We start from the raw sequence: 25,613 nt of genomic DNA, 5'->3' as shown, positions 1-25,613 counted from the left end.
CAGACTTAGCTAGCCTAGGAGTTTCTAATTCTCCTGGCTCAATCACCCACTGTTACAGGTGTGCTGGGTTCATAGATTCATGTGCCACTTTGTATCCCGCTTTATGGGGATTCTGGGGAATTGAACCCAGGCTGGCAGACTTGGCAAACAAGTGCACTTAATTGCTGAGCCATCTCTCAATCCCCTTCTTTCAGTGCAAAGTCACTGAGAAATCCTGCTGGAGCTAAACTGAAAACTTCCTCTATGTAGACCAGCTGACAGAAAGCTGCAAAAAGCCCCGATGCATGCAGTTCAATGAGAGAGAGAGAGATCACCAGTGAAGATACCCAACAGTGGGCACCGCATGCCTTATATTTGGCCAGCCTGGGCCAAATGAGCCAACTGGTGCCATAGTGGCACGTCTGTTATGGGGAAAACCAAATGCTCTTGAATTTGACTGGAGGCCCACTCCATGGGAGGGAATACAACCCTGATACTGAAAACCTACAATAGAGGTAGTCATGAGCCCTTGGAGTATAACGTCTGCTACTATCTGGCTAAATGTATATGCTATGCTCACCAAACTGCCCAGTAAGCACTTCTCTTCATGTTCATACCCATATATTAATGCTACTCTCACTTTTGGTGAGAGAACCTTCTCTTTTCAGATGGTAGTGATTTTGAGATGACTCAGAAGGCACCATGGTGCTGAGAAGAAGTGACAGAGGAGTGTTCAGCACTGAAATATCTCTATCACATCTTCCAAGGCTCAGGGTCTATTGCGGAAGAGGTGGTGGAAAGAATGTAAGAGCCAAAGGAAGGGTAGGACTCCTTACAACATGGTCCTCCAGACACAAAATGGCCTGGATATCTATGACAGTGCCTGACACTACCTACACAATACCATCATAACAGGAGGAAAAGATGATGATATAAAAGTAAGAGAGGAAAGGAAGGGAGGAGGATACTTAATAGGTTGATATTGTATATATGTAAGTACAATGATTGTGATGGGGAGGTAATATGATGGAGAATGGAATTTCAAAGGGGAAAGTGTAGGGGGGGAGGGAGGGAATTACCATGGGATTTTTTTTTTATAATCATGGAAAATGCTAATAAAATTTTTTTTTAAAAAAGTAAGAGAGACTGGTTGCAAGGGGGAGGGGATATGATGGAGAGTGGAGGTGTGAAGGAGAATATGTGAGAGGATTTGCCATGGTTGATTATAATCATAATAGTTATCAATAATAAAATAAAATAAACAGAGAAATGAATAAGGGAAAGCCTTAAGTGCCATGGAAGCACCCACAGCTGACAAAGGGTGGGGAGTAGAAGAGGCAGTAGGGCACAAGTACTCTTTCACAAGTTTCTTTCTTTTTTTCCTTTTTTTCTTTTTTTTGTGTGTGCGCAGCCATGTGCTCACACATGACACGACACACATGTGCAGGTCAGGGGACAATTCTGGTGTCAGTCCTCCACTTCCATCTGACTTGAGGCAGAGTCTATTGGTGTATACTACTCTGTTTACCAAGCTAGGTAGTGAATTCTCTTAGCTCTACCATTCTTCTCACCATAGGCGTGCTGGGATTACAGATAACCACTACAGCATCAGGCTTTTCATGGATGCTAGAAATCCAAACTCAAAAGCACTTTATCCACACAGCCATTTCCTCAGATCAGGACATGACTATTCTAAATGAGGAAATAATCATGGCAAGGTGGTTCATAACTATGTCAGCACTTGGGAGCTGAGACATTATGGGCTACTCTGGCTATGAAGTGAGTTCCAGGCTGGCTTGGGCTACAGAGTGAGATCTTGTCTAAATAAATAACTACATAAACGACAATAGATTAGATAGACAGATACACAGACAGACAGACAGATGAATAATAGCAAGTCTAAAAGGCTAAGGGCCCTGTCATACCCATTCTCTCTGCTTCTCTCACTGTCTCTCTCTCTCTCTCTCTTAAATAAATAAATATTTTTTAAAAAATGAAAAAGAGGGCTGGAGAGATGGCGTAGCAGTTAAGCGCTTGCCTGTGAAGCCTAAGGACCCTGGTTCGAGGCTCGGTTCCCCAGGTCCCACGTTAGCCAGATGCACAAGGGGGCGCATGCGTCTGGAGTTCGTTTGCAGAGGCTGGAAGCCCTGGCGCGCCCATTCTCTCTCTCTCCCTCTACCTGTCTTTCTCTCTGTGTCTGTCGCTCTCAAATTAATTAATTAACTAATTAATTAAAACAAAAAAAATGAAAAAGAAAAAGAAAAGAGTGATTCTTTTGTGGAAATTAAAGGAATTTAGGTAACCCCAAGGCAAATTTATGGTCATAAAGTAAGGCAGACAAGGTAAGGGTAGTGAATATGGCACTAGCAAAATACAGTCAGGGGATCCAACTTGTTCTCCAAAGATAAAATGAACCTTGTATTCAGCAGCAACTCTGCTATCTTTTTGTTGGTGGGGGTGTTTTAAATACTTACATTTATTTCAGGGCAAAGTCCTTGGCTGAACTAACTACCTTGTAACTGCTAGTTAATTCTAGCAATCTGTAACATCATTGCATTTCCTAAACACACAATCATGGTATCAATGAATAAGGACAATTTCACATCTTTCTTTCTAATGTTTATACCTTTCCTTCTTACCTCATTTTATTTTATTTTATGTCCATATCTGTTATTTGTAAGAGAGACAGAGAGAGTGAGAAAGAACACAGGCACACTGGGGCCTCTTGCAAACAAACTCCAGACACATGTGCCACTTTGTGCATCTAACTTGATGTGGGCACTGGGGGAATCCAAGACTGACCATCAAGCTTTGCAAGCAAGTGCCTTTAACTGCTGAGCCATATTTCTGGCTCTGGCTTACAGTTACTTTAATGGCTAAGACCTAGAGAAAATTAACATTGTAACAGAAGCCAGCCCCAACTCAGCAGAAAGCATTCAATACATGACCACTGAGTATGATCGTGACTGTAGATTCTTTAAAGAAATACTGTTTATCATCCTCAGGGAGTTTCTTTCTATTGCTAGTTTACTCAAATGTTTATCAAGAGAGACAGGGGCAGCTAAAGAGAGAGAACAGGTGTGCCAGGGCCTCCAGCCACTGCAAACAAACTCCAGACGCATGTGCCACCTTATACATCTGGATAACATGAGTACTGGGGAATCAGAAGTGGGTCCTTAGGCTTAGAAGGCAGGCAATGTAACTGCTAAGTCATCTCTCCAGCCCCAAAACTGACTGTTTTTTTACTTATGAGAGAGAGAGAAAAAGAAGCAGAGAGAGAGAGAATGACGCACCAGGACCTTTAGCCACTGCAAACAAACTCCAGACATATGTGCCCCCTTGTACACATGTCAATACTGCGCACTTCATCTGGCTTACATAGGATTTGAACATGAGATCTTGGGCTTCAAAGGCATCTGCTAAGCCATCTCTCCCGCTCTAAACAGACTTTTAAATACTGACCAAGCCCATTTTTCTAGACTGTACTTCACTTCTTCCTGATAAGTAATTAGGGAGAGAAGGAAAAAGTAGAAAAAGAAGGTGTTGGATATGAGAAGTTGAGGATAAGAAAAATAAGATATCAGATTAAAAATATTCAGCAATTTGGGAAAGCAGCTCAGTAATAGAGTATTTGCCTGCCAAGTGCAAAGCCCTGGATTCAGTCCCCAGCAGGATGGGGACAGGGAGTGAGGGAAAATCAATTCAATGTAAGCATTTTGTAGCAACACTGATACAATTTCCCAAGAACAAGAATCGGGTGATTTTTTTTAAGTACCTGGTACATCAGGTGTAACAATCACATACGATGAGTTATAGAAAGAACACAAACAAGGCCCACCTGGGCTACAGAATTAGTTCAAGTCCAGCCTGGCCAACTTAGTAAAACTCTTTATCAACATAAAAGATAAAAAGGGGGAGGGGCTTAAAAGATGGCTCAGCAGTTAAGGTGCTTGCCTTAAAAGCCTAAGGACCCAGGTTCAATCCTCAGTACCCACATAAGCCAGATGCACAAGATGACACATGTGTCCAAAGTTTGTTGGCAGTAGCTAGAAGCCCTGATGTGCAATACACAATCTCTCTCTCTCTCTCTCTCTCTCGCTCTCGCTCTCGCTCACTCAAATAAATAAATAAAGGTTAAAAATAAATAAATAAAGGAGGACTGGAGAGATGGCTTCACAGTTAAGGCTCTTGCCTGTAAAGTCTAAGGATCCAGGTTCTATTCTCCAGGTCCACGTAAGCCAGATGTACAAGGTGGCACATGCATCTGGAGTTCGTTTGCAGTGGCTAGAGTCCTTGCACCCATGTGTCTCTCTCTTTCACTCTGTCGCTAATAAATAAATAAATAAAAATAACTAAAAAATAAAGAGGGCTTGTGAGATGGCTCAGCTGTTAAAGGCCTCGGTTCAACTGGTGATTCCCCAGCACCCTCACAACCAGATGCACAAAGTAGCTCAGGTGTCTGGAGTTTGTTTGCAGTGGCAAAAGGCCCTGGCTGGCCCATTCATATTCATTCTCTCTACATATATCTCCCCCCCCTCTCTCTCTCCCTCCCTCCCCCCCACCTCTCTCCAAGAAAATAAAATTTGAAGAAAACAAAAGTAAAAAGAAGTCTTGGGATATTGTTCATCAGTAGAATGCTTGCCTATAATCCCTATTACCATAAAATATAAAGTAAGGGGTGGGGAGGTGACCTAGCTGCTAAGGCACTTGCTTGGAAAACTTGCTGGCCTAGATTCAATTCCCCAGCACCCCCATAACACCTCAAAGTTATCTCTGACCTCCACATGTATGCTGTGGCACGTGCCCATTCACACATACAAAGAAATTAATTTTAAAAAACCTTTTAATTTTAAATGAGAGAAAAACATAACAAAAAAAAAACTTATGAGGGGAAAAAACATGAACACTAATCGAAGACATTTCCCCAAAACTAGGTAGCACCGCCGGGCGTGGTGGTGCACGCCTTTAATCCCAGCACTCGGGAGGCAGAGGTAGGAGGATCGCCGTGAGTTCAAGGCCACCCTGAGACTACAGAGTTAATTCCAGGTCAGCCTGGACCAGAGTGAGACCCTACCTCAAAAAAAAAAAAAAAAAAACTAGGTAGCATTTGCATTTCCACATTAAAGCAGTTAAGAATAATGTATAAATCAAGACATAACACCAAGTTCCAGAACATGGGGCACAAAGCCAACATTCCAGACAGAATAACGGGCTACATACACGGAAAAAGATGTGAAAATGACTTCAGATTCTTTCACGTAACTCAAAGCCAGTGCCTGAAAAATTCTGAAAGAACATTATTTTAACCAAGCACTTGTTACCTAGTCATATTATCAATAAAGAGTTAGGGGAGCCAGGCATGGTGGTGCACACTTTTAATCCCAGCACTGGGGAGGTAGAGGTAGGAGGATCACCATGAATTCAAGGCCACCCTGAGGCTACATAATGAATTACAGATCAGCGTGGGCTTGAGTGAGACCCCACCTGGGAGGAAGGAAGGGACAATATATACAAGGTGGCATATGCATCTGGAGTTTGTTGGTGTGCCCATTCTCATTTGCCTATTTCTCTCCCTCTCTCTCTAATAAATAAGAGTTAAGAAAGAAGACATCTTTAGGAGAATGAGATCTCCCACATAACCCTTTTCAGGAAGATACTAAAAGACTTATGCCAAATTGAAAGAATAAAGCAATAATTAAAAGCACAGTGTGGTACTGCTATTTTCTATTACAAGTTTTACCAAATCAGCTGCATGTATTACATTTAATACCAACAAACCTTAAACTAAATTAATACAATAAATAAGACAAAGACTTTTTTCAGTCAAATATCTACACTATAAAATTGTATTCTAAGATGAACAATATTTCTTTTTTTTTTTTTTTTTTTAATCTTCCTTTTTCTTTTTTTTTTTTTTTTTTTTGGTGTTTCGAGGTAGGGTCTCACTCTGGTCCAGGCTGACCTGGAATTAACTCTGTAGTCTCAGGGTGGCCTCGAACTCACAGCGATCCTCCTACCTCTGCCTCCCGAGTGCTGGGATTAAAGGCGTGCGCCACCACGCCCGGCTGAACGATATTTCTTAAATAAGTATATCTGAGAGGAAAAAAATCTTCCATTAAATAATAAATCACTTAAAGCTTCTTTAAAATAAAATTACAAACTGGGTGTAGTGGCACACACCTTTAATCCCAACACTTGGGAGGCAGATGTAGGAGGATTGCTGTGAGTTTACAGACAGCCAGAAGCTACAGAGTGTGTTCCAGGTCAGCCTGGCCTATAGTGAGACCCTTCCTAGGGGAAAAAAAAAAAAAAAAAAAAGAGCAAAAAATTACATAATTTAGCTGGGCGTGGTGGCATACGCCTTTAATCCCAGAACTCGGGAGGCAGAGGTAGGAGAATCACCATGAATTCGAGGTCACCCTGAGAATACAGAGTAAATTCCAGGTCAACCTGGGCTAGAGTGGGAGCCTACCTCGAAAAAGGAAAAAAAAAAATTTTTTATTTGATCCTTTCAAATATTTCTGCCACATATAAAGTTGAGACAAATTGCAAATTAAGTGGATAAATAAAAGACCTTTAGAAATACAGTGAGGCAGGAGCAATCTGCTTCTGAAACAAGCAGTATACTGAGTGCTCTAGGGTATTCAAGTTCCAGACACAAGTCATCCAAAGACAAAGCTGGCTATTCCAAAAACAAAGTGGGGGAAGGGAGGGTATTACCATGGGATATTGTTTACAATCATGAAAGTTGTTAATTAAAAATAAATTATTAAAAAAAATTCACCAAAATAAAAATACAACAGAAATCAGAGGGGAGAGTGGGCAAGCGAAGGAACACAACTGAGGTAGGGGAGACAGCAGAGAGAGAGGGGCGTGCATGAGAGAGACACTGAAGCTACACTTCCGCGGGGGCCATCACACGGCTGCAGGGTACTGCTGCCTTGTTACCTTACCCTTCTCATTTCCTCAGAGACCATTTAATTACTAAATGAACCCCTAAAACTGCTTATACACAATCAAATTGTTCTAAGTTTTAGTAAACATCATTCTCACCAATGTAGAGAATTAACTGCTATAAAAACTCTTAGGAGATTTTTCAGTTTTCCACTTCAGGATAATTGTTTAAAACATAAGAATTAGGATATTTTTAGATCCTCATTTTAAAGAGACTTTATAGTATCTAGCATGATTGATATGGTTATGTTTTTATGTGCCTGCAAAACATGTTTTAATGAACAAGGGAAAACTAAGAAAAAATACTTTCTTGAATCTCAATGTGAGGAAGACAGAAATAAGCCACCCAAACAGGACATTTACAGTAATACACATTTAAACATTTTGATATAAATAGAAAATGCAAACACTATTTAAATGCAATGTTAAATATTTACAGGTGGGATAGGGAGCAAGAAAAGGTAATGGGTAAATCTGACAAAAGGTCATGTTACCCATGTATGACGACATCATAATGAAGTCCATTGTTTTATATAATGATAAAAAACTAATAAAAAAAATTTAAAAACTAGCCGGGTGTGGTGGCACACACCTTTAATCCCAGCACTCGGAGGCAGAGGTAGGAAGATCACCGAGAGTTACAGGCCACCCTGAGACTACATAGTGAATTCCAGGTCAGCCTAAGCTACAGTGAGACCCTACCTTGAAAAACTAAAAACAAAAGAAAAAAAGAAAAAACATAAAGCATGGGCCATAAAAGCAAAGTGACAAGGCTAAAAGCCCAAAAGGCCACTTCTAACATAACCACAACCACGGAGTGGCATAATCCACAACAGGTGAGAGTGAAAACCACGCTTCCCAAGGCAGCAAGTCCAACTGAGAAGAGCTGGGGCAGGCGAAGGGGGACTTGGGGAATACCCACAGATGAGAGCTAAACCAGCAGCAAAACAAAGGCGGCACAGTCGGCAAAGAAGTGATCTGGGAAGAAGGATGCCCTGAAAATGGAGAGAGAAGAGGGCTTCAAGAAAGCCAGCAAAGGCGGGCTACACAGAGATCAAAGAGGATGAAGATAAATCAAAACCACAGCAGAAAGTGAATAGCCATATTGAATTGGTTAAGATTACCTATTTCCATCTCAACTGACAGCACTGAGGGTTTATCTGGGAAGGAGGACGGGAGGGGGGATGGATACTTGGAGTAAAACAGACTTTGATTATCATTCTTGCTGTCTGTTGTCCAACAGCAACAAAAGAGAAGCTCCACGTGATTTGTTTGTTCTTAGGGCAACACTCACCAAACTGTGGAGCAGGCAAGATCCGGGCTGCTCGGATCGGGCCGTGTCGCACAGAGAAGAGCTCCTGAGCCTCCCCACTGATCTGCGTGAGAAAAGGAAAAAGCATTCAGTATGTGAAAATGTAGGTCACCACAATACCCAAATAGAAACGTCATCATAATGTATCTGAAATATGCATATATGCACACACAACCATTTTAGAGTGAGGCTATTTATACAAGTTTATTATTATTATTATCAGAAGCATTTTCAGAAAAATATAAGAGCCCATACTTAGCACGTGGACTGGAAAAAAGTTCTGGAAGTCTTTAACTGTTATCTTATTAGCCTATTAGAAATCTGCCCAGTTCTTGCATGACTGCTTTCCTTTCTTAAGGAAAGCAACTATGATACTATTCTGTAGCATTTAAATGCAACTTAAATTATGCAACTTTTACCAATGCCTAAAACCAGTTACATTTCTAGGACTGTTAACTCTGAGTAAATCATTTAATGCAATAAGCCTATATTCCTTTTCAATTATCAAAAAAGGTTGCTTAAGAGACCTCCAAAATACTTTCGATTTCAATTTTCTGTGAATAAGCTAAATATAAGATACTTTAAATGTCATCATTTTTAATATAAGACCAAATGTTGTATGAATATCCATTCATTTTGAATAAAATCAGATTTTTGAGAACGCACATATAAAGACAGCAGAATTCTGCTAATCCAGACTGCAAAAGGGGTATGCTAATATGTATCAAGTTTGAAAAGTGCTTTTCAGCTGCTCACTGATGTATTGAGTAGATTAAAATAGAATTAGTTAATAACGGCTTCCAGAATTACTAGGTGGTAATATGGTTCTAAATATTTTCATAATTGTCTAGTTTAATGGAAGATGTAGGATCAGAGAAAACTGCACACATTATAAAACTAGACTTAAAGACTCAAGAACTTCCAACAGATGTAATAAACCAAAAAAAAAAAAAAATAGTAAAAGAGCCAGGCGTGGTGGCACAAGCCTTTAATCCCAGCACTTGGGGCAGAAGTAGGAGGATTGCCGTGAGTTTGAGGCTACCCTGAGACTACATAGTGAATTCCAGGTCAGCCTAAGCTAGAGTATGACCCTACCTTGTAAAACCAAAAAAAAAAAAAAGCCAGGTGTGGTGGTGCACACCTTTAATCCCAGCACTTTCAGGAGGCAGAGGTAGAAGAATTGCTGTGAGTTCGAGGCCACCCTGAGAGTACAAAGTGAATTCCAGGTCAGCCTGGGCTAGAGTGGGACTCTACCTCAAATACCAAAAAAAAAAAAAAAAAAAGAAAAGAAAAAAGAAAGAAAGAAAACAAAAACCAAAAAAAAAAAAAAAAAAGTAAAAGAAACACACTATTGCTATTTCAATAGGCTTACCCAACAAGTAGTTGAAATATCAAAAAATATATAGATTTATAAAACATATGTGTTATCTTCAAAATTCCTCTACATTTATGCGGGAATGCCTTTTAGATTAACTAGTCTTTCAGCTTGTTGTCACCTTTCCAGGTGAGTTTTAGAGCTGTGACCTCTGTAATATACAGCTGCTTGGGATGGTCACCGCAACTCCCCACTTGCTGGCTGCACAGCAGGCCCCGCACATGCTTGCAGCGCAGAAGACAAGCCACGCTGGCTGGGATTGCGCAGCAGCACCCCCGCCACTGAGCACCCAAGCTGCCGTGAGCCAGCAGAGGGAACTCGAGTGTCTGCTCTGCAGATTCCTTTGTGACCTTTAATTTTCATAATGAAAACCATGGCCATCATATACTGCTGATCTTACATTTACATCTGATTAATCTAGAACAGAATTTAAAATTTAGAAAATGCCTTAAATGGTTTTATAGAATTTTCCATACAATGCAATAATCATACAGTTTTCTAAATCTACGAATCACACACAGATGCTAATGGGTGACGCATGAATGCTGTCTAATTATATTATAGATTAAAGTGTTATTGACGAGCTCCAAGTTCCTAACTCCTAAAATTGTAACAACAGGACAAAAAGAAAATTAATCAAGCCATTTACATTAGAAAATAAAGTATTTGCTGGGCAAGAGTTAAGTAAGTCTTCTCTCATATACTATTTCTATTAGTAAGAAAATAAAGAAAAGTTTTAAAGTATTGTGAAACTTAAAAGGAAATTATAATTCACAGTAATGAAAAACACTTCTTTCTCATAAGATTTACACTCATAACAAATTACAGTGTTTGAACATAAAACCTCCTGCTCTGAACTATTATTTCCATGTGACAGATTTGGCATTTAGCTTTTTGTTTTACCAAATTAAGCCCTAATGTTAAAACTTATAACCACATTTCACTGATCCTCTGTACTCAGGTATACAAAATAATGAAAAAAAATTGCTTTGGCATTCTCACAATATACGTTGGGTATAACTGCATTTAAAATACAAGAGACATTTTGATGACTGAGTACGGTAAGCTTTCCAGCAAAGCAGCTTTCAAAAGGAACCTAAATTCCCTATTCTAACCTTCCACATCTCTCTTTAGACACACAGCAACAGGTGAAAAAATAAAAATAAAAAACAGGAGAGATGAATAATGCATCTCCACCTCTACCGTCCATTTGTAGTTACCTCCAAGTTAAAAGGTCACAGAATCCTTAGGAACAGCATAGGAACAGGGAAGGGACAGCCCATCATGTCCCTCTCCACAGATGTTTGTGAATGCATGAAATCAAGTCCACTTTTTGAAATTAGAAGCATGAATCTAACTCTTCTTTGTGAATCACAAGTATCAACCTTCAAAGCAGAGAGTTCTCCAAATAGTATGTGGGAAATTCTTTGTTAGAATAACATTATTTAGAACAGAAGTATTACCAAGGGACACAACAACCTTACCACACTGAGGAAAGGACACATCCTTGTGGACTACTTCAGCTCTGCCTCGGAACTGCTGCTAATGCTGTTATCCAGCATGTTCACTGGTAATTTTGCTTTCAAAATAAATGTCAAAACACTACAAGAGCTGTCAGAGGTACTTTTTGGTTTCTTTATAAAGAGCGTTTAGGATGGCACAGAAGCTCAGACATGAGGACTGGGCAGGTTCTGGAACGAAGTATGAAAAGCTGAAAGTTCACTTTTAAACCAACAACAGTAAATACAAGCGTAGCACTACAAGAAAGGCATACACCAAGAAGTACTCCAACTTCCTGGCAAGTGTGGTAACTCAGGGAGAGGAGCAAGCAGGGAGGAAGCCTCTCCAAGAGTTCTCCCTGCTCCCTGCCTTTGTTCTTGCTGGCATTTTAATTTCTGATGACAGACTTTTGTTGTTTGGGGCATAAACCGGATGTACCAGTTTGGAGGCACAATAAAGAGAACAAAGAATGATTTGTTCACACTGTAGGAAAAAAAATCTTTTCCAACCATAGAAAATAGCTTTCGCATGGTGAAAATATGCAAATTACATACCAAAAAGAAAAAGGGGTGGGGGAATACAAGTTCAGAATCTCACAACTCAATCTGAGGCAAAAAAAAAAAAAAAATTACAACAGCCCAGATAGTAATACACACAGAGAAAAGTTCCAAACAGCTATGTAAGTGCTTTCAGAGAACTCTAAAAGCAAATGAAGGTCACCTGCCCCTCAGAACTAAACCTGTCCTGAAATCTTGATGTCCCACTGACTACAAAGTGGAAAACTCCATCACTGAAGTTAGCAGTGAGGACGCTCTATGACCTGTGCTGCTGAACAAAAGTACTCAGTCACCACTTCCCCTTTAGAAGTAGGTATCATGGAGGAGTTTGGTCTACAGATGAATTTTTGGCAAAGTTTAAGCAAAGACAATAAACATTTTTAAATGTGCACAGCATTAGTTACATGTATAGCTTAGCAAATGCCCCATGTTACTATGCCTCTGTTAACAGCATACACATCAACAAAGGGTGACACGTGCCTGCAATCCCAGCACTCAAGGACTATCGTACTTCGAGGCCAGTCTAGTCTCCACACAGCATTCCAGACCAGGGCTACAAAGTGAGACCACTGCCTCAAAATTATACAAATATAGAGAAAAGATATGTAAACAGAAGGTCTTCTCACATCCCTTCCCAGTCATAATACCACTTTCAGTGTAATCATGACCACAACCCTAAGTTCTGATATCCTACGTAAATTTAATTCTTTTTCTTTAGTATTGTTTTAATTTGAGAGACAAAAAGACAGAGAGGGAGTGGGCATACCAGGGCGCCCAGCCACTGCAAACAAACTCCAGATGCATGCACCACCTTGTGCACCAGGGTCCTTTGGTTTCACAGGAAATTGTCCCAATAACTAAGCCATCTCTCCAGCCGAAACTTTAACTCTGGAACACGATGTAAATGGACACATGCAGTATACATTTTTGTGGTTTCTCTTCCACATTACTATGATTATAAAATTAATTTATGTAGGATTTTTTTCCTCTATTGCTATACAGATATTCGCTATATGCAAACACTGGGGATTTATCTATTCTACTACTGACAGACCTCTGAAATGTTTCTAGGTAGGGCTTTTAAATGTGCCAAGAAAGAAGCAGTGCATAGGAACACATGCCCATAATCCCGGGTACTTGGATGATTAGAGCAGGGTATTAATGAAGTCAGATGACTGACTGCTTTTGTGCTCCTGAAGGACCCTTCATCTCCAGAGGTACCTATAATGAATGAGATTCAAGGATATAGCTGAGCATGGCTGCACACACCTTTAATCCCAGAACTCAGGAGGGAGGCAGAGTGGGAGGATCTCTGTGAGTTCAAGGCCAAATAGGGACGCACAGAGTCCCAGAACAACCTAGAGTGAGACCCTACCTCAAAAAAAAAAAAAAAAGATAAAGACATTTTGTGCCCACCAAAATCATAATTTAATTGCAAATATAGTAATAACCAATCCTCTCATCTAAGATACAGTGGTTGAAAGAGAGTGACACAATATTCCTGAAGGAAAATGATTAAAAACACCTGTCAGGGCTGGAAAGATGGCTTAAAAGTTAAGGCATTTGCCTGCAAAGCCAAAAGACCCCAGTTTGATTCCCCATGACCCACATAAGCCAGATGCACAAGGTGGCACATGTGTCTGGAGTTCATTTGCAGTGGCTGGAGGCCCTAATGTGCCCATTCTTTCTCTCCCTCTCCTTCTCTCTAAATAAACAAATAATAAATAAATAAATAAAAACAATTTTAAAAAAACCTTAAAGAAAAAAAAACCTGTCGGGCTGGAGAGATGGCTTAGCAGTTAAGGCACTTACCTGCAAAGCCAAAGGCCCTTGATTAGATTCCCCAGGACCCATATAAGCCAGCTTCAAAAGGTGGCGCATGTGTCTGGAGTTCATTTGCAATGGCTAGAGGCCCTGGCGTGCCATTTCTCTCCCTCCTTCTCTCTTCTGCCTCTGTCTCTCTTTCTCTCTCAAGTAAATAAATAAAAACAATTTTTAAAAAAAAACTTTAAAAAAGAAAAGAAAAGAAACTCTAGCCAGGCATGGCGACCCATGACTTTAATCCCAGTACTACGAAGGTAGAGAGAGCTGTGAGTTAGAAGCCACCCTGAGACTATTCTAGGTAAGCCTGGGCTAGTGCAAGACCCTACCTTAAAAAAAAAAAAAAAAAAAAAATTTAAAAAGCGGCTCTAAAATTAAAAACCTAAAACTCTTACCTTATGAAATGAAAAGCAAACTGACCTCAAAAGTCAGCAGAAGCAAACATAAACTAGAGCAGAAACCAATACAAAAATAGGAAATCAATAGAGAAAAATCAATTAAATGAAAAGCTAGTTCTTAGAAAAGATCAATAAAACTCAAGCCCAGCCAGACTGAGAAAGAAAGACAGACACACACAATGGCACTTGGGAGGCACGTGTAGGAAGGACTGAGAGCTGCAGTACATCCTAGGCACATAGAGAGACCATTCTCAAAAACCCATGGGTTTCTGTGTGGTAGGCTCATGCTTTTTTAAAAAAATTTTTGTTCATTTTTATTTATTTATTTAAGAGTGACAGAGAGAGAGGGAGAGAGAAAGAGGCAGATAGAGAGAGAATGGGCACCCCAGGGCCTCCAGCCACTGCAAACGAACTCCAGACACATGCGCCCCCTTGTGCATCTGGCGAATGTGGGTCCTGGGGAATACCGGGGTCCTTAGGCTTCACAGGCAAGCATTTAACCGCTAAGCCACCTCTCCAGCCTGGGCATATGCTTTTAATCCCAGCACTATGGAGGCTAAGGCAGGAGGAGCACCACAAGTTTGAAACAGCCTGAACTACACAGTGAGTTTAAACCTGGGCTTTGTTTTATCACAAACAAGCAAACAAAATTTAAATTAACTTTAGTGTTTTAAGAGAAATAATGAAAACAAGCTATGGTGGCTCACACCTTTAATCCCTGCATTTGAGAGGCAGAGGTAACAGGATCACTGTGATTTCGAAGCCATCCTGGAACTACAGAGTGAGTTACTGGGCTAGCGTGAGACCCTACTCAAAAAAAAAGAAAAGAGAGCCAGGCATGGTGGCACACGCCTTTAATCCCAGCACTCGGGAGACAGAGGTAGGAGGATCACCATGAGTTCAAGGTCATCCTGAGAATACAGAGTGAATTCCAGGTCAGCCTAGACTAGTAAAACCCTACCTGGAAAAAACAAAAAATAAAATAAAATAAAAAAGGAAAAAAGAGAAGTTAGAGGTTTAGCTCAGTGGATGAGCAATTGCCTAGCAAGCACAAGACCCTGGGTTCAGACCACAGCACCAGGAAACAAGAAAAAAATGAGAAGCTCAATGGTACAGCATCTTTTTTTCATTTGTTTGTTTGTTTGTTTATTTATTTATCAGAGAGCGGGAGAGAGGCGGATAGAGAGAACAGGTGTGCCAGGGCCTCTAGCCACTGCAAACAAACTCCAGATGCACATGCCACCTGTGCATCTGGCTTACATGGGTACTAGGGAATTGAACCTGGGTTCCTTAGCTTCGCAGGCAAGCACCTTAAACTGCTAAGTCATCTCTCCAGCCCTGGTAGAGCACTTTTGTCTATTATGTGTGAGGACCTCAGTTTAATCACCAGCACTGGGGGAAGGAGGGAGGACGAAGCAAAACAAAACTTCAGACTACCATATATTACATATCAGTATAAAAATCCTCAACAAAGTGCTAGCATATCAAATCCAACAATGCCTAAGAAGAATTATAATCAGGGCCCAGTGTGGAAGCACATGCCTTTAATCCCAGCACCCAGGAAGGGGAGGTAGGAGGATCACAAAAGGAATGTAAGAGCCAATGGAAGTGTAGGACTGCTTACAATGCACTCTTCCAGACACAAAATGGCCTGGCACTACCTATACCAAACCCTCATAATATGAGGAAAAGATGATGACATCAAAATGAAAGAGAGAATGATTGAAAGGGGGAGGGGATGTGGGGGGTAAAGTAGGGGTGAAAAGGGAATTATCATGGTTTATTGTCTATAATTGTGGAAGCTGTCAATAAAAAACAATTTTTTTAAATTCTGTATCACTTTTTGGTGTTTGATATACAGGAGCACATGACTATAGGCACAGCTACTCAGGAGGCTGAGATGGGAGGATTACTTGAGCCCACAAGTTCAAAATTAGCTTGAAGGGCTGGAGAGATGGCTTAGCAGCTAAGGTGTTTGCCTGCAAAGCCAAAGGACACCAATTTGATTCCCCAGGACCCATATAAGCCAGATGCACAAGAGGGCACAGGCGTCTGGAGTTCATTTCAGTGGCTGGAGGCCCTGGCGCATCCATTCTCTCTCCCCCTGTTTCTGCCTCTTTCTCTTTCTCTTTCAAATAAACAAATAAAAAGTTTTAAAAAATTAGCCTGGAATATAGCCAGACCTTGTCTCAAAAAACAAAAAAGAAAGAAACGAGTAGGGTGTGGTGGGACATGCCTTTATCCCAGCACAGGAGACAGAGGTAGGAGGATTGCCATGAGTTTGAAGCCACCCTGAGACTACATAGTGAATTCCACACGGCTAGAAAGATGGCTTAGTGATTAAGGCACTTGCCTGAGAAGCCTACCATAGCTAGATTCCCCAATGCCCACTATCTAAGCTGGATGCAATGGCTGGAGGATCTGGCATGCCCATTCGCGCGTGCATTCTCTCTCTCTCTCTCTCCCTCCCTCCCCTCTCTCTCCCTCCCTTCCTCCCTCCCTCCCTCTCTTTCTCTCTCCCTCTCAGAAATAAAATATGTAGTTTTTAAAGCAGTACATGATGAACACCTTAAATCCCAGTAGTTGGGAGGCAGAGGTAGGAGGAACACTGTGAGTTCGAGGCCAACCTGAAACTACATAGTGAATTCCAGGTCAGGCTGGACTAAAGTGAGACCCTACCACAAAAAAAAAAAAAAAAAAGATAAGCCTGAGTAGAAAATACACCAGACTCTGTTTATTAGATATACAAATTTGGTACATGTGCATATGGTTTTGAAATAAGCAAAAGAAAACCTATTTAACAAAACAACTACTATAATAAGATTATATATTTTAAAGCATACCACACACTTCGCATATGGATTTCTGTGGAGACTAGGCAGGCAGGCTTTGCAAGCATGCATCTGCAACCACTGATCCATCAGCCCCATATTCTGTTTAGCTTTTTTTTGTTGTTTTGAGGTAGGGTCTTGCTCCAGCCCAGGCTGAACTGAAATTCACTATGTAGTCCCAGGGTGGTCTCAAACTCCTGGTGATCCTCCTACCTCTGCCTCCTGAGTGCTGGGATTAAAGGCATGTGCCACCATGCCCAGTTATTTCTTTTTATTTGTTTTGTTTTTTAAGATAGGGTTTCACTCTAGCCCAGGTTAACATGGAATTCACTATGTAGTCTCAGGCTGACCTTGAACTCATAGCAATCCTCCTACCTCTGCCTCCCAAGGGCTGGGATTTAAGGTGTGCACATCCATGCCTGGCATTTTTTATTTATTTTCAAGCAGAGAGAGAGAGACAAAGACAGAGAAGCAAAGAGTAGGCCTGAAAGGACCTCTAGCCACTGCGAAGGAACTGCAGATGCATACACCACTTTGTGTATCTGGCTTTACATGGGTTGTAGAGAATCAAACCAGGGTCATTAAGCATTGCAAGAAAGTACCTTAACGGCTGAGCCCTTGTGGGTTTTTGTTTTTGTTTTTTGGTTTGTGGAGGTAGGGTCTTCCTCTAGTCCAGCATGACTTGGAATTTACTATGTAGTCTCAGGGTGGCCTCAAATTCATGGCGATCCTCCTACCTCTGCCTCCAGAGTGCTAGGATTAAAGCGTGCACCCCCACACCTAGCCCTTGTACCTTTTTTTTTTTTTTTTTGAGAAAGGGTTTCATACAGTCCAGATTTACCTCAAACTTGTTATATAATCAAAGTACCTTATTTTTCAGTATGTGGTGTGTGTGTATGTGTGTGGGTGACGTGTGGGTGCATATAGAGGGTGGGGGTTGACTGACTTTAGGTGTCTTCCTCAATCACCCACCTTATTTTGCTGAGGAAGGGTCTCAGATAGTGCAGCTCACCAGGATGCCTCAGGGATTCTCTATCTCCACCTCTCTTGCCCTGGGATTCCAGGCAATCAACCACACCCACACAGCATTATGTGGGTGCAGGAGATCCTAATTCCTGTCAAGTTTTCCTGGCAAGAGCTTCACTAAATGAGCCATCTTCCTTGACCAATTTCATTAAACTTAAAAATTAATACCAACAGAGCTTGGGAGATGGTCCAGTGGTTTAAGGCACCTGTTTGCAAAGCCTGCTGGCCCAGGTTCAAATCGCCGGCATCTACATAAAGCCCAATACAAAATGATGCACACACATCTGCATATACACACAATAGATTTATTTTGGGGGGGGGGGGTTTCAAAGTAAGGTCTTATTCTAGCCCAAGGTGACCTGAAACTCACTCTGTAGTTCCAGACTAGCCTCAAACTCACAGTAATACTCCTACCTCTGCATCCCAAATACTGGGATTAAAGGTTCTATGCCACCAACCATACCAAGCCAAATCAGTATTTTTTTAAAATGAGTAATGCCAACAATTTTTTAACTACAGGAAAAAAGTAATATTGCTAACTTAAGTCAATATTGGCACATCTGCTTTAACAAATGTATCATATTCACATAAGATATTAATAATAGAGGGAAAGGGCTGGGCTAAAGGCACTTGCTTGCAAAGGTTGTTAGTCTTGGTTCAAATTCCAAGGACACACATAAAGCTGGATAAAAAATAGTGCATACACCCGGGCATGGTGGTGCACACCAGCACTTGGGAGGCAGAGGTAGGAGGATCACCATGAGTTCCAGGCCACCCTGAAACTACATAGTGAATTCCAGGACAGCCTGAGCTAGAGTGAGACCCTACCTTGAAAAACCAAAAAAAAAAAGGGTGAAGCAGAGATGAAAGGAAGTCTTATACTTAATAAATTCAGTTTCAAGCTGAAGAGATGCTCAGTGGTTAAAGGCACTTGCTTGCAAAGCCTGACAGCCTGGGTTCAAATTCCCAGTACCCATATAAAGCCAGATGTACAAAATATTGCATGCATCTGGAATTCATTGGCAGCAGCTAGAGGTCATGGTGTGCCCATGTTTGCTCACACTCACTCTTGTGTGCTCGCTCACTCTCTTCTTTCTCTCTGCATGAAAATAAACAAATAAAAATATTGCTTAAAGACTGCCTAGCCAGCACAGTGGTGCCAACCTTTACTCCCAGCGCTTAGAAGGCAGAGGTAGGAGGATTGTTATGAGTTCAAGGACATCCTAAGACTAAATTGTTGTGGTAAATAGTGTAAATAGTTGTGGTGGTTTGATGCAGGTGTCCCCCATAAACTTAGGCGTTCTAAATGCTAGGTTCCCAGCTAATGGAGATTTGAGAATTAATGCCTCCTGGAGATAGTGTATTGTTGGGGGCAGGTTTATGGGTATTATAGCAGTGTCCTTGTCAGTGTTTGGCACACTCTCCTGTTCCTGTTGTCCACCTGATGCTGGCCAGGGGGTGATGGCCACCCTCTGTTCATGCCATCATTTCTCCTACCATCATGGAGCTTCCCCTTGAGCCTGTAAGCCAAAATAAACCCTTTGTTCCCAAAAGCTGCTCTTCTTTGGGTGATTTCTGCCAGCACTGTGAACCTGAATGCAACAACAGTGAATTCCAGGTCAGCATGAGTTAGTGTGAAACCCTACCTTGAAAGCCAAAGAAGACTACCTGAGGCTGGAGTGATGGCTTAGTGGTTAAGGTGCTTGCCTGTGAAGCCTAAGGATCCAGGTTCCACTCCCCAAAATCCATGTAAGCCAGATTCACAAATTGGCCCACACATCTGTAGTTCAACTGCAGTGACTAGAGGTCTTGGCATCCCAATTCTCTCTCTCAAAAAAAAAATTTTTTTTTTTTTAATTTTAAAAGACTGCCTGAAAATAGTTAATCTCAAAAGGCATGGAGTCTCCCACAGTTCTTAGCCAGGCTTGGTGGTGCCAGCCGTAACTTGCGAGGTTGAGGGAGGCTCACCTGAGCTCGGGAGGCAGAGGTGGGAGGATGGCACCACCCTGAGACTACATAGTGAGTTCCAGGTCAGCCTGGGCTAGTGTGAAACCATACTTCAAAAAACCAAAAAAGAAAAACCAGAACAGAAAAGAAAATGTGCTTTATGCCGGCACTAGGGAGGCAGAGGTAGGAGAATCGCAGTGAGACTGAGGTCACCCTGAGACGACACAGTCAATTCCAGGTCAGCTTGAGCTAGAGCCAGACCCTACCTTAAAGCCTTGAAAAACCAAAATTACTTTGGGGTTGAAGAGATGGCTCAGTGGGTGAACTGCTTGCCATATACAGCATTAGTACCTGAAGGAGGCATGATTCCAGCGTGCCTACACTTAGAAAGGAGACAGAGACTGGAGACTCCCCTAGAAGTTTCAGGAACTGGGGCAGGAGTGGTGAATAGCTAGCCTGGCATACACAGTGATGGACACTGAGAAATTCTGCCTCAATATAGAAGGCGAAAACCAACATCGAAAGTTGTCCTCTGACCTCCACACATACACCATGGCCTATGTGCACCCACACTCACACATGAACACAAACAATTCTTTAACTCAGGAGTTTTTTGGTTGGTTTTTTTTAATGAATCGCTACAAATGTTTTATATGTTACAGCTCTGCCTCAACAATTTTAAAAGCTGAAGCTAGCACAGTGTGAGGATGGATACTCATCGCAAAAACTGGTCCTTCTGAAAGCTCTTGAAACGAGGGAAAGAAGTTTTGTTTTATTTTTGTCTGCCTAACCACAAATGATTCCGTTAATGTCAGAGTGACAGTGTCTCTGTAACCTACTCTGTATACCATCAAGAAAAAAAATGCAGACCACAAAAACCACCTAAAATGCATATTTGTGAGAACTAACAACTTAAAGAACAGATACTTGCTGACCACATGAGGGAGACGGCAACCCAGTCTGTATTTTGGTCTTGACACTAAAAACAAAATACAAAACTTGAAGCAAGAAGGAAGCAAGTTTCAAGAACAATACGAAAACCACAGAACATAAGTAATGAGTGGAACTTGTAATCATACTTTCATACTTCCAAACTGTTACACACATACAAAGAGTATTTTGAGGCAACTTTAACCTTTTTCCTTCAGCCTGTTTTGCAAAGGAAAGATCAAAGGAAAGCAGTTTGAACTCACACGTTCCTTCGGTTATGCATCCCTGATTTAGACACTACACTTCAAAACCCCAGCCATGACTTCAGCACCCACCAATCCAAATATCACCCTAGTCTTTGAAGCTGCCCTAATGGTATCTTCCATTTGCAACTAACACTTCTGTAGTCAAAAGATCTTGCCTGAGGTGGATGTTAATGTGAAACCACTCAGAGGACGCTGACACACACGCCTGGAGGCAGACTGGGAGGTGTTCAGAAGTCAATGTGACACCATTATGGAGAGTGTTGGCCTAGTAGCTGTCAGAAACACTTCATAATCACTCAGGCACATGAAGTGGATTGCCTTTATTCATGATTTTACTGCATCTTGAATAGATTGAATCTAAACTATACACTGAGCAAAAGGAGACAGATATGAAAGATTGCACACTATATGCATTAACTTGTAAGATGCTTACAACATGCAAAACCAATCTGACCAGAACAGTGATTATCTTACACTTGTGGAAGGAGGAATGCTGACTGGAGAATGCCATGAACACAAAAAATGTCCTTAATATTTCTTCACAATGAGCATTTCATTTACTCATACACACATGTAAGTACATGAAACATCATATAACACCCCCACACACACACATACAAACATAATCACATATATAGGGAAGCATCATAAAACCATAAATTGATTTGTGCATCTTGAGTCGATTGCAGGAGACTGTCCCGTACGCTGTGGCACATTTAGGCAACCTCTTTGGCTTCCACTCTCAAGATGCAAACATCATCTCCCAACCAAGATGGTGAAAACAGCCAAAAATGTCCCACTGGAAATAAAAATCACTCCCACTGACAAGGGCCACAAATATTTAGTAAAATCTCCTCCAAGAAGAGTATGATCTCTTCAAGGCACTGAACTGAGGTCCTGGTTACATTTTTATCTCATAATACTTGACAGAGATCCTAGTGTTTCAGAATGGCTAAATGGAAACATTATGGTGCTATTACTTAATAAAAATAGAGGTGTTAGGAAATGAGGGAGATGGGCAGAGAGCAAGAGATTACTCTTCTCTACTGGGTTTGTACTATACTTACACTGTCTCTCATGAGCACATGTGTGCAAATAAATTAAAAAATTTTTTTCAGAAAGAAAGTGCCAGGCATGTTGGCATAAGCCTATAATCCCAGCACTCAGGAGGCTAAAGAAGAATCAACAATTCAAAGCCAGTCTCAGCTATTCTGGTCAGAGGCCAGCCTATGCTACACAGCAAGATCTTGTCAATTCCCCCCCCCCCACTCTCTCATAGGGTAAAAAAAAAAATCAAAGATCTCATTCAAGAAATATTTTAGGGCTGGAGAGATGGCTTAGCAGTTAGGGTGTTTGCCTGCAAAGCCAAAGGACCTGGGTTCAATTCCCCAGGACACACGTAAGCCAGATGCACAAGGGGGCGCATGTGTCTGGAGTTTGTTTGCAGTGGCTGGAGGCCCTGGTACATCCATTCTCTCTCTCTCTCTCTTTCTCTCTCAAATAAATAAATAAAAATAAAAAGTTTTTTAAATAATATTTTAGCTGGAAATGGTATTGCACGCCTTTAATCCCAGCATGCACCTGTAGTAACAACACTAGGGAAGCAGATAGTAAGATTCCTGGAGCTTGCTAGCTCTTGAATTGTGGGTTTAGTTCAGAATATTTATCTCAAAAACTAAGGTGCAGCCAGGCATAGTGGCACACACCTTTAATCCCAGCACTAGGAGGCAGACATAGGAGGATCACTGTGAGTTCAAGGCCACCCTGAGACTACAGAGTGAATTTCACATCAGCCAGGGCCAGAGTGAGACCCTAACTCAGGAAAAAAAAAAAAAAAAAAAAAACTAAGATGGAGGGCTGGAGAGATGCCTCAGTGAATGAAGTGCTCACCACTCAAACTGGAGTAACTGAATTAAATCCCCAGACCCAATGTAAGGAATGAGAAGCTATAGTGGGCTTCTGAAATCCCAGTACACTGATGCTGTCTGACAGCAAAAGGGGGTGAGGGCATGGGGGGGGGGGTAGGAGAATTTTCCAGAAGCTTGTGGCAAGCACAAAAGAACAGCAGAGTGAAAATCCAGAGCAAGAAACCCTCAAATGAGGTGGACAGGCAAGGGCCTACAGGAAAGCTGTCCTCTAACATCCACACACACACCGTGGCACATGCACATCTGCACTCATGCACATGAACAGGTGCACCCACATGTGAGCACACACACACAAATAAGAAAGTAAAACTTAAGGTAGGGCTGGGGAGATAGCTCAGTGGTTAAAGGTACTTACTTCCAAAGCTTGACAGCCTGTGTTCAATTCCCCAGTACCCACATAAAAGCAGATACATAAAATGATGTAAGTTGTCACGAGGTGTGATGGCGCATGCCTTCAATCCCAGCACTCGGGAGGCAAAGGTAGGAGGATCACTGTGAGTTCGAGGCCACCCTAAGACTACATAGTAAATTCCAGGTCAGTCTGGACCAGAGTGAGACCCTACCTTGAAAAAAAAAAAAAAATAGATGCAAGTATCTGAGCCCCATTTGCAATGACAGGAGGCCCTAGCACACCCATACTCACTCTCACATTCCTCTCTTTCCCTCTCCCTTTCCCTCACTATCAAATAAATAATATTTCAAAGAAAAAAATCAGAGCCAGGTGTGGTGGCGCATGCCTTTAAGCCCAGCACTTGGGAGGCAGAGGTAGGAGAGTATCACTGTGAGTTTGAGGCCACCTTGAGACTACACAGTTAATTTCAGTCATCCTGGGACAGAGTGAGACAATACATCAAAAAAGAAAGAAAGAAAGAGAAAAAATCAAGGTGGAGAGCAATATAGGAAAACACTCAACATTGATCTCTGGCTTTCACATGCACACATGTACACACACATATATGAGCATACCTTCATGCACACACTATTCACACAAAAAATTAAAACTTAAGTAAATATATAGCTGGGTGCGGTAGTACACACCTATAATCCCAGCACTGGAGACAGAGGCAGGATTGCCAGATGGACAAAGGCTGTCTGGACTAGACCAGCTTGGACTACAAAACTAGACCTTGTCTCCAAAAAGAAATTAAAGCAGAAAAGGAAAAGAGAAAGGGTGAGGTAAGAGGTAAGGTGAAAGAAAAAGGGAAAAAAGGAGAACTGAGAAGGAAAGAAGGAGGAAGGGAAGGAAAGGAAAGGAAAAGAAAAGGAACAGAAAAGAAGAAAAAAGGAAATGGGAGGAAAATATCAGACAAAGGAAGGAAAAAGATGGGAAGGAAAAGAATAAAGAAACAAAAAAGGAGCCAGGCATGGTGACACACATCTTTGATACCAGGACCGGGGAGGCTGAGGGAGGAGGATAGCTGTGAGTTCAAAGCTAGCCTGGGCTACAGTAAGACCCTGCCTCAAAAAAAAGGGGGGTGGGGCTGACGTAAGCCAGATACACAAGCCGGCACACACGTCTGGAGGAGTTGGTTTGCAGTGGCTGGAGGCTCTGGTGTACCCATTCTCTCTCTCTCTTTCAAACAATAAAATAAATTTTTAAAAAAGAAAAGCAAGAAGATAAAGAAAATTTGAATGAAAAGAACAAAAATATGCTATAGGAAAAATATTTCTACACAGTAGTATGTGCGGATTCCAGAAGTGGTTCCCATGTGCCTTTCCATTCCTCTGTACTCAGTGAACAGCATCCAGTTCTTCCACTGCAAATGACTCAAAAGCCATCCATTACTTCTCTTCCCAGTAAGAAGAGATGGAACAAACAATATAAAGACCTATTCTCAACAAAGGCAGCTTCCTGACTGAGCTCCAAACCTTCTCTGCTTACCAGTACCATCGAATCACTAACTCTGTATTATTCCCAAATGAAGCCTGTAAAAATTGCTTCCTGGCTAACAACCTTAACATGGCAAGGTCTATTGGCATCAAACTTTTAATAAATAATAGACTAATTGCTTTTTACCTCAAATATGTCCTCACATGTTTGCTTTAAAGCTTTTACTATGTGAAAGCTACGCTAAAAGCTTTAGGGCAAATAGTTCCTCTTTTCAATTCCATTTCTCACGGATCACAGTGTGTTAGCGCCACCTAGTGTCACATGTGCAAAGCTCCAGGAGAAACTATCAACCGGTAACTTTTCAAGCTAAAATAAAACTAGCATTTTACAAGAGAGCTATTATGAATATGATCTCATGATTTGATTTAAAATGTTAAGTATTTAGAAGGTAGGTAAGACACCTAAGTAGCCACTTAAACATACAGCAAACTATATGTAAAGCTATCCAAAGAGTTGTACAAAGGTACCTTTTCAGTTTTTTGGCTTGGGTGGTCCGGTGTGTGCTGTGCTGTGCTTTTTGTTTTGTTCTGTTTTGTTTTTCGAGGTAGGGTCTCACTCTAGACCAAGCTGACCTGGACAGGGTGGCCTTGAACTCTCAGAGATCCTCCTACCTCTCCCTCCCAAAGGCTGGGATTAAAGGCGTGTGCCACCCACCCAGCATGCTTGGGGGTTTTATGATTGCTTGGTTAGCTGGTTTTTGTGGCACTAGGATCAAACCCAGGGCCTTGTGCATGTTAGGCAAGTGTCTTCCCAGTGAGCTACAACCCCAGCCATTTTAGTTGGGTTTTGTTTGTTTGTTTGTTTTTGAGATAGGTTCAACTCAGTTGTCCAGACTGGCTTTGAACTTGTGGTCCTCTCACCTCAGTTTCCTGAGTAGCTGATACTACTCGCCTCCCTG

At 41.5% G+C, this 25,613-nt stretch overlaps 1 protein-coding gene across 5 annotated transcripts in view; it reads right to left on the bottom strand.

Annotated features, from left to right (window-relative positions):
* Bcas3 (BCAS3 microtubule associated cell migration factor) overlaps positions 1–25,613 on the bottom strand; it is a 664,126-nt gene that overhangs the window by 576,936 nt on the left and 61,577 nt on the right. For all 5 annotated transcript variants that reach the window (XM_004664529.2, XM_004664531.2, XM_045159845.1 and 2 more), the window contains one exon: positions 8,228–8,309. In XM_004664529.2, the coding sequence (XP_004664586.1) occupies positions 8,228–8,309 (82 nt within the window). The remainder of the gene's footprint in view (positions 1–8,227; positions 8,310–25,613) is intronic.

The sequence above is a fragment of the Jaculus jaculus genome, chromosome 9, assembly GCF_020740685.1.
Source record: "Jaculus jaculus isolate mJacJac1 chromosome 9, mJacJac1.mat.Y.cur, whole genome shotgun sequence".
NCBI lineage: Eukaryota > Metazoa > Chordata > Mammalia > Rodentia > Dipodidae > Jaculus > Jaculus jaculus.
Note: the sequence above shows the minus strand (reverse complement) of the source record. Positions and strands in the feature narration are given on the sequence as shown.